We start from the raw sequence: 10,850 nt of genomic DNA, 5'->3' as shown, positions 1-10,850 counted from the left end.
TCCTTTTTTCAAACAATGTAATTGATGAGGACAATGTACATAAATAATAGTTTCGTTTTGCAGATTTCGACAAAGAGTAAAAAAAATGGCAGCTTCTAGAAACGGTGGTGTTGACAGAGTTCTAAGAAAATGTCAATCATGTGTGGACGCCGGCAATTTTTACGAAGCTCATCAAATGTACCGGACTCTGTATTTCAGGTACAGAAAAGTACAATGGAACATGTGCTGAAAGTATACCGTCCAAATAATGAACGGAACATATGTGCAACTGAAATTTTTAGTTTTTTTTGGATTCTAGGGGATTCCCAATAATTTGCCAATATGCATGATATTTGGCATCCTGTTTGATTTTAGAATGCATATATAGAATAGGAATTTATGAGGTTATGCTGTCTAATTACTTTATTAATAAACATGTTAAAGTAAAAGGTCATACACATCCAGTTGACTTGTATGTTTGTCCATCTGATGAGGAGCCTTTTTCAACTGATTTTTATACTTCGTTCTTATGTTGTATAGTTATACCACTGTCCCAGGTTAGGGGAGGGTTGGGATCCCGCTAACATGTTCACAACCCCACCACATTATTTAGGTATGTGCCTGTCCCAAGTCAGGAGCCTGTAATTCAGTGGTTGTTGTTTGTTTATGTGTTGCATATTTGTTTTTCGTTCATTTTTTAATATAAATAAGGCCGTTAGTTTTCTCGCTTGAATTGTTTTACATTGTCTTTTCGGGGCCTTTTATAGCTGACTATGCGGACAATGCGGTATGGGCTTTGCTCATTTTTGAAGGCCGTACGGTGACCTATAAATGTTAGTCTGTGTCATTTTGGTCTCTTGTGGACAGTTGTCTCATTAGCAATCATACCACATTTTCTTTTTTATACACTGTCACTGGGGGTCAGGAATTTTGTTTTCGATTGTAATCTGGTCTATGAGTATGAGGGTTGTAGTATGAAGAATAACAGAAAAAAATTGTTGCCTAATGTCGTAAGTGGTAAGTTTTGGTGCATGTCAATATATCTTACCTTTATTTGTCCGCCATTGCTGGACATCACACAGGTTGCAGTAAAATTTTGACGTCATAATACAAAATATTTGACGCCTCAATGGAAAAGTGATTGTTGTATGACGTCAATAGTTCAAGCGGCAGAGATTCACGTGTCAGCGGTAAATAGCAATAAGGTGTATAAAATAAACACTTTCTTTTAGACAATAAAAAAGTCATACTGATTTCGACGAATTAAGATAATATATTTCCAAAAATAATGGTTTTGGATAATTATTTAAGACCTCTAATAAATCACGATAAGGATATCTTGACAAAGCAAGGTAAAATTTTAACCAATTTTACATGTATGCTAATGGTAGCTGAAAATTACAGTTTGACCATTGACTTTAAAGGGCATTGGAAATTCCTCCATCTATATACCTGTCCCAATAAATTAAAGCTTTTGAGATATTTCAGTAATGAACCCATTTGACCATATGTATTTTCTGCCATACACCATTTTTATCTGTCCATTAAAACTGTTTTTTGTAACGGAATATTTGTATAAGACTAAGTTAACTACAACTTCAAAGGAAACAATGTAATTATCACAGCAATTATGAAAAATAATAGCAGGGTTTGACAATATCGAAATGTATGTTCGAGCCTGCAGGGCTAGTGAAATTAGTATTCTACTAGTCCTCTTTATCAATTCACTAGCCCTCTAAGTGACGATGGATGATTTAACTTTAGATAGAATAAAATGTCACCAATGTACATTTTTGTAGATAAATGTATGTTTTGAAAAACAAGCCTCATTTATTTACTATTATCAATGATAATTTATCATTTAAGAAATCACATAGAGTTAAAAAAGCAGATTATTCATCTTGAAGGTCCACAATGTTTCTTAGTAATATGAAAGACACCTTCAAGAAAACATTTATCCAATCCAGTCAAAATTAATTTTTGTTTTGTGAACTTAATTTCTAATCATTAATTATAAGTTTAATTTGTATTTTCAGATACAATGGACAGAAAAAATACACAGAGGCATTGAACCTTATATACAATGGAGCTGTTACCTTACTTCAACATAACCAGGTAAAGTTTTGGTGGAGTTAACAATCATTTATTTGTGTCATGTATTTTTATAGAAAAAAGACAAGCTGACAAAAATATAAGCAAATGAGGCAGGTTACTAAAAGTCAGACTTACTGTATATTACACTACCTACTTTTTGGAATGATCCTCTTCAACAAGAAACCTACAAAAAATATGCATTAAAAAAGAGGAACAATACCAAAGGAATATATTGAATATCTTTATAAGCATGATAAGTGAAAGCAAAACTGACCATGCTGACAGTCATGACAGTACCATGGCATAAAAATGAAAAACAACCAGAAAAAAACAGTCTTAAAACTTGAATTCATATATAAAAAAGAATTAAATATCCAATATCAGGAAAAAGGTACAGAAACTCAAATTTTAGTCTCATGTCATATAACATTAAGGATGTTTGCTCCTCTACTTTTTGAATTTTTGCCAGATTTTCGGAATCCTCTGGTTTTATTCATATATTAACTTTAAAAAAAATTGCCCACTAACCCTTTATTTTCTTTTCATATTTTTATAACATATAATCAAAAAGCCATGTTTAAAAAATCTTATTAAATCCTTGTTATTTTTTCCTAGTTTTTTAAACAAAAAAGGTGCCAATGTTAAGTGAAAGAAAAATCTAGAGAGAATTATTTCCCGCCAAATTTTTAGCGGCTTATATCTCGAAATCAAGCACACAGACCCTCCATTTTTTTCTGTTTTTTAGTTTCTTTATTTATATACTTTCAATTTATAACAGTCTTTTAAAAAGCTTGTTATTTTTAAACAGAGTAGTTAACATCCTTAATTTATTTATCACACCCACAATTTGATATTTAATGATCATGTTGTTATAATGAAAATACATTACAGATCTAGGGAATGATTTATTCTCCATTTTGTTCTGATATTATGAGAATACAAACATACTCTTGATACTGATAAGTCTTATTTGAGGTAATGTTGTGCTGTATTATAATAACACACATATGTATGTGTTATCAAAAACATGTGAACTTCTAATTTCTAACTTTATACATGTTATAATAAAATAATATATATTTTTTTTGGGTCTCTTTTTTAATCTTTTTTTTTATATTTAATCCATATCTTACATTTTCTTACTTGCATAGCATTCAAGTGGAGCTGATTTAGCTATGTTGATGATAGAATTGTTGAATACTTCTACACAGCAAGTGACAGATGATACAATAGGTAAATATAAATATTGACTGTAAAGCCAAAAAGACGAGTGCACTTACATTGTTAAGCAAAACAACAGATATAGATATAAGAAGATGTGGTGTGAGTGCCAATGAGACAACTCTCCATCCAAATAACAATTTAAAAAAAGTAAACCATTATAGGTCAATGTACGTCCTTCAACACAGACCCTTGGCTCACACCGAACAACAAGCTATAAAGGGCCCCAAAATTACTAGTATAAAACCATTCAAACAGGAAAACCAACGGTCTAATCTATATAAAAAAAAAATGAGAAACACGTATAAATTACATAAACAAACGACAACTACTGTACATTAGATTCCTGACTTAGAACAGGTGCAAACATTTGCAGCGGGATTAAACGTGTTAATGGATCCAAACCCTCTCCCTTTTTCTGATATACATTGAAATGCAACAGCAGCATGCACATAATCCAATAGTGAAATGAGATATCTATTCGTCAAAGAACAATGAAGTTATCAGCTACAGGTCTTCATACTGCCTTCAACAATGAGCAAAACAATAAGATTTTAAATTCAATATTCTTCTGGAACATAAAATCATTCACCTCTAAAAAGCCTTCAAAAAATACTCCCATCTTATGCAATCATTTTTAAACCGCCACACCAGAAAAATAGGTGTTTGAGTCTTGTTACAACCTTTGCAAAAAAGGAGAGAAAATTTGCACTTGATTAACAGGTATGTGTCAACATAGTTGATTTGATTTAAAAGGTAGTTTATCCCAAACATCACCATGGCTACTATATGTTTTCATCATGATAGTAAACACAATCAATCTAGCATTAACAAATGCAAACACAATATTCTTTTTATATTTCAGATAAAGTTCTACAGATATTTAATCTGCTAAATGCTGATTCAGCAGAAAAACATAATTTTATGATAGCTGCAATTCGATGGTCAATGAATGTTAGTCCACACAAACGTGGACATCCAGATCTACATCAAAAATTTGGTCTCGCTTTTTGGAAGGGTAAATATTATAGAAAACACTATTAGAAAACATGTAATAAATTTTGGGTTTTTTTTTGTTTTGATTTTTTTGTGGATAATTTTTTTTTTTTTTTTGTATTTTGTAAATTGTGACACATATTTTGATCATATTGATGTAATACATGTATGTTATTAGAATTATTAACATGGTCAGAAAAATTATGAAATGCTTCAAATGCTTGTGTTGTGATTCATTTTGAAACAACTCTGTATATTTCATAGATAGTAAATGACAGGGTCACAAATCAGAATGCACACATCTACAGTTATAGGACATACAGTAAAAACCAACATTATCCCAACTTTTTAGCTCACCTGGCCCACAGGGCCAAGTGAGCTTTTCTCATCACTTGGCGTCTGTCGTCGTCGTTAACTTTTTACATTTTGAACTTCTTCTAGAGAACCACTGAATGGAATGAAACCAAACATGGCATGAATGTTCCTTTTGAGGTGCTGGCCAAGTGTTGTTATTTTGTATCTGGTCCATCATCCAAGATGGCCACCAGCAGGGGACTTAGTTTAACATAGGACCCTATGGGAAATGCATACAAATGACTTCTTCTAAAGAACCACTGAATGGAATGAAACCAAACATGGCATGAATGTTCCTTATGAGGTGGCGACCAAGTGTTGTTACTTTGTAGCCGATCCATCATCCAATATGGCTGCCAGCAGGGGGGGCTTAGGACCCTATGGGAAATGCATACAAAAGTCTTCTTCTAGAGAACCACAGAATTGAATGAAATCAAACATAGCATGAATAGTTCTTTCCTTATAAGGTGCTGGCTAAGTGCTGTTACTTTGTAGCCAAATTTTTATCTGTTTTTATATGATTTCAAAAACCCAAGTAGAGTCAGGTGAGCGATACAGGCTCTTGAGAGCCTCTAGTTTTCTTCTGCAATCAGTCATTCTTTCAAGGAGCTTATATTAATAACTGAAACAACATGAAACAACAATATAAAATGAAATACTATGTATGTGCTCTCTTTCCCTTAAAGTTATGAAATTATTTATTCTTTCAGACAAGAATTATTCTCAGGCCAGATACCACTTTATCCATTCCGCTGATGGTGATAATTGTGCCTTGATGTTGGTAGAATTCCATGTCAACCATGGATACTCATCTGAAGTTGACATGTTCATAGCACAAGCAGTTTTACAGTATGTTTTTTTTTACTAAGTTTCAACCTGTAATGGGTTAAGACTAGTTTCTGATCATGTGATACCTATAGATTGGTCGATTGATCATTTGCTGTTTAACACCACTTTCAGCATATTATTTATTTCTTGACAGTCATCTTAATGGCTGGCCTGAATTATTTACTGATTTAAAAAAAACATTTCCATGAATAGAAACTTTAAAAATGTTGATATTTAGAGGTCTCACATAAGCCATGATAATTCAAACAAACAATATAAAAAAGATAATGCAAGAAAAAAAAATATTTGTACATATACAGAATTGTCCAGGAAGATGTATATCACTTGAACAATGACATTATAAGTTGACAGAACTTGGATAAGCCAACAAGTATGAATTTATTCTTATTATTCATAAACTCTTAGAAACTTATAAAGTTTTTACTTAACATATCTCTGCAGGTAAAAACTGTATTCTTTCAACATTGAAGAAAGTACAGTTAAATATATAATGAAATTCATCACCCAATTCTTCTTTCTTACATAAATCACAAACTGTAATCTATCAATAATAACTAATCTATCCTATTTAATGGGTAAAAAAGACTAACTACTGCATTTAGATTTGCATCAATGGTGTCCTAAATCAGTTAAATAATTTTCCATACAAAATTTGACCATTTTAACATTTAGATCAATTAAATATTTCGTTCTTCCAATTGTTTATAAACAAATCATGGTAAAAGTGATAAACAGTAACATTAAGGATGACCAGTAAGAAGCTTACACTAAACATTGATGTGGCCCACATGAATTTATTTACAGTTTAGAAAAAAATATTTACACAAATAGATAGGTTTTGATTAAAACAAATGTAAGCAAGAGTTACTTCCCATTTACAGCATGTTGGAGATCTAAGTACACAAATTCCTCCATCAATCAGCCACATTTAACTTGTTATATAGAGCGCTAGACTTGAAAAAAAGTTTTTTCCTGAACAATTTTTATTTAAATTTCTTTAGGCCATAATTTATCACTTCAACCTAGTAAGGATATTTTATCAGACCTGATTGTATCACATAGTTCAATTTTGGTTGCCTTATAAGAAAATCATCTGTTTATACCTTCCAAGGGAAATGACCTGGACAAAAATAAGTTGATATCAGGCTTATATACACAAATTGTAGATTAATATGAGGCAATCTCTCACAAAATGTAGTTGAGCATGAAACACTCTTTAGACACTGTATCCTCCTTGTAGCATATAAAGCAATTCTGTAAGTTACTGCAATGTATCAGAAAATACGAAGAGAAGACATATGGTATCAGTTAATAGATAAATACCTTCTGGGGTTGCATAAAACTAAAAATGTAGTTCAAGAATTTACATGTTCATGATAATTTAATGCATTATTTTATATAATCTTTTATATCTTTTCCAGATATTTATGTCTACAGAATAAAGATACTGCTCTGATAGTGTTTACCAATTATACAAAACAGCACCCAGGAGTGTGTAAGGGGCCTCCTTATTTACTGCCTTTACTGAACTTTGTATGGTTTCTATTATTAGCATTAGAGGGGTAAGAAATGGAAATGTAAAAAAAACATATTGTTTTGTTTATAGAAAATCTAATTGTATAAAGTGAAATTTGATCATAATATTAGTTCCTGATTATTTACATGTCTCAGTGCATCCAGGTGTTTGTCCATATTGAGCGGTAGATGTTTAATGAAGGAAGTTTATTGATATTTATTTTGAACTTTTTGAGATGATTTTCAGAATGACAACAGATACTAATTAGTTGATAAATGTCCTGTAGGGAACATTACATGCATATAAACTGCTATTCAATTAAAAAGTGATATTTACTTGCTCCTTCTTTTTCATTGTTTCTTATTATTGAAAAGATTGTAAAATGAAATTAAAGAAAACAGTAGTTGAAATAGATACACATCTAAATATTTTTGTTTTATTTCAGGGGGAAGGTAACAGTGTTTTCTATTCTCTGTGATAAATATGAGTCTTCTATCAAGAGAGATCCAAGTTATAAAGAGGTAAACATTAGTTTTGAAAAAAATTAAAAACATTTATTTACAAGTTGATCGTGTAGACATTTAATACTACATGTAAATAAATGGAAAATTAATGATGAAGTTGTTATATTTGTAGGTTGCTGTACAAATGTTTGAATGCAGTTCTACACAAATTCCCCAAAATTAGAAAGGGAGAGAAAAAGATTAAAATATTAGCATGCAAACACCTTTCAGATAGCAAACTATCGAATAAACTTACATAATATATCAAAACTTTCATTACAGACTTTAGTTAAGGAAAAAATATGGAAATGTTTATTTGGAATTGTCATTAGAAATCAAATGATAAAACATCCTTGTGATACCTTATGGGATTAAATTTTCATGGTATTATTTTTTATATTTCAGTATTTAGATAAAATTGGTCAATTATTCTTTGGATTGCCACCACCAAGGAAAAGCCAACAGGGCATGTTTGGTAAGTAAAAATTATAATATAATAAACATTTTAAATTGAAACGATTCAAAAGTCTTTAACTTTTAGAATATATTTTATTTAAATTGTGATGGTTTTCAAGTTGTGAATATTTAGATTTATTGATAATTATAAACACAAAATGTTTTTATTAGAAAGCATAGTGTGAAATGTATATTGTATGATTGATGGAGAGACAGCTTATGACCAATGATAGGACAAAAATCTTTTGTAACTAAAGACTATCTTGCGTTTTCCTTAAAATTTGGATAGAATTGATAGTGACCAGGGTCTTAAAAAAAGTGCATCCCAGGCATCTACTTCAAATGATTGCTCATATTAAATTATGATTTTCCTAATAAAAACAAGTCTTTATTAAATATAATATATTTTTTCTATATGACAGGTAATTTACTAAATACTTTACTAGGAGGTGGAGAAGAAGAACCTATGCAAACATCAACAGAATCAGTTCCGTCTCCGAAAGTGGAAAAGGTGGAATCTGTCGTAGATTTGGACTAGGATGTCATCATTGTTATAATTATAAACAATTGTTGAGATGTATTCATTGACTGTTCGTTTATTCATGAATTCAGTAAAAAATACTTTGTGTTTTATAGATTTATTCATAGTTGGGGAAAAATTCAATCTTGGTATGAAAGCAAAATATTTCAGTGATAATATGACCTCAATTTCATACATGTATTCAAAGTTTTGGTATTATTTTTGTTGGAGTGAAAATGTGAAGAGACTGTTTTTTTGAGTGAGAGTTTTATTGGAACAGTTTATTACTTTTTATTTATTAGGAAAGACAACAGTTTAAAAATGAATATTATCCATGGTTCCTGTAGGTTCATTAATTTTTTATGGTACCAATTTTCATTGATCGAGTAAAACACACATATTTGTGGACATTTGATTTGGTGATTTTATCAATTTTTCATACATTCTGATAATTAAAATTGTAACTCAAATCATTCTGGTATATCAAGAACTAGAAATGTTTAGTCTATCAAAAATTCATATTTTTCCTACCTCAGAAAACATAAATAGATATCTGTTAATTGCAAGGCGGTAAGCAATATAAGTTTTACACACAAAAGCTGTTTCAAATTGTTGAATGTGTTTGCTGAGTGAATGTGTCAAACATTGTATGTATATAGTGCTGTTACATGAATTATATACAAAAATATTTAAATTATGGTATAAAGCTCAGTCTGGAAGCATTTATATTTCTGTTTATTGATAATTTTGGGTTTGCAGGTGTTACTTCATAATGATACATTATAAGTTAAACATGAAAATGTACACACATACCTACATTGTTATTATTTCTAAGATATGCATGAATTATTTATGATAATTGATATTTAATTTGCTCATCTTTATTTTGTTTGAAGCATTTCTTCAATGGTTTCTCTTATAGAGAAAAATATTGTATTAAAAAATTTCTTGTCACCTTTGAAGGATATTTTGTCAATATTGCCCTCACTTTCTTTCAAAATTAAGTAAATGAAAAATTTGACATTGGCATAATCACACTCCTATTCGTAAGTATCAGTTAACTACATGTAAGTATGACATGTATGAGGTTGTAGTGTTTAGCAGTTCCTGAGTTATTTAAAATATATATTTGTCAAACAATTCTCAGGAACTACTGATTTTAATTGACAAATGTACTAGATAGACAAGGCAAATGCAATAAAGTCCACTTTTAGATTGGGGCATAAAAATAAATGTTTCTTAGCCAAAAAATACTGATCCCCTTAATGGAGAAAGTAGGCTTCTGAACATATTTATTCCATGAAAAACAAAGAATTAACATGCATCCCCCTTAATGGAGAAAGTAGCTATAGGCTAATCAACATATTTCTTCGATGAAAATAAAAAGAAATTACATGCATTTTGTGAGTTTCAATGGTCTGCCGAGTTTCCTTTCAAATATGTTTTTTCTGTTTTCATGTTATTAACACAGTTGGTGAGAAACCATTGTATATTAAGTGCTTGTAACATGTAAGTTATTTATTTGTTCATATTATGTGAAACATACAGTTTTATAGCTCTATAAACACAGCTTTTTCACGTTTAAAAGATTGGAAATAAAAGTAACACAACAAAATCATTACTGAATTTTATTTATTTATGAGTAAATATAAGTGTTCATGTACAAACAAGTTTGTCAGATATTACCTAGCTGTTGCATATCTGTCAAAAAAGAGATGAAATAAACAAATTTTCATCGTCTTATTAAGGTACTCTCCTATATTCTAGATGGTAACAACATTCAAAATAATAAAACATAAGCACTTGATGTGTGGAGTAATTCAAATGAAATTTGTGACAGAACGGTAGACATTTTAAAAAGAAGGAGTTATGATTGTCAAGTATTTAGAAGATTTAAAGTGAAGGTTTTCCTGATAATATGTATATTGGCTAAGACTTTACATTTAAGGATTGTTTTTCGCTGTTTAATGTTCAGTTTCTAGTTAAATGCATATTTAGGATAAGAACATGTTAATGTGATATGGATATGAACCTAGCTTTGTATTTGACTGACACACTTCGTCTTGAATTTTAACATGCTAGTTCAATCTTTTTAAGATGTGAGATTTACTGAATATTTAAAATTTAAAAGTTTCTACTGTTGAAAAGTAATGTTGACAAATAGGTAAAGGGCTAAAAATCTATTTTAATGAATACAAGAATAATACCATGTTCTGATCAGAAATTGAGGGAAAAATAAATAAATGACATACATGTAGATGTAACAAATGGATTTCTTTCCATCTATCTTAAATCTTCTCTGTTTTCCTGTTCCCATATGTGTGACTCTTGATGACTCGTTTTCGTGAAAATTATATGATTT

The 10,850-nt window shown here is 30.2% G+C and overlaps 1 protein-coding gene across 1 annotated transcript; it reads left to right on the top strand.

The window, feature by feature from the left end:
• Positions 1–49: 49 nt before the first annotated feature.
• On the top strand, positions 50–9,258 carry LOC143045164 (Golgi to ER traffic protein 4 homolog). Its single transcript, XM_076217475.1, has 9 exons — positions 50–198; positions 2,016–2,094; positions 3,225–3,306; positions 4,160–4,312; positions 5,355–5,493; positions 6,915–7,055; positions 7,455–7,530; positions 7,918–7,987; positions 8,391–9,258. Exons 1-9 carry the CDS (start codon positions 86–88, stop codon positions 8,504–8,506), a joined length of 969 nt encoding a protein of 322 aa, XP_076073590.1. The 5' UTR covers positions 50–85; the 3' UTR covers positions 8,507–9,258.
• The last annotated feature ends 1,592 nt before the right edge of the window (positions 9,259–10,850 follow it).

This window comes from Mytilus galloprovincialis, chromosome 9 (genome assembly GCF_965363235.1).
Source record: "Mytilus galloprovincialis chromosome 9, xbMytGall1.hap1.1, whole genome shotgun sequence".
Taxonomy (NCBI): Eukaryota; Metazoa; Mollusca; class Bivalvia; order Mytilida; family Mytilidae; genus Mytilus; species Mytilus galloprovincialis.
The sequence above is the reverse complement of the archived record's forward strand: the minus strand, read 5'-3'. Positions and strand labels throughout refer to the sequence as shown.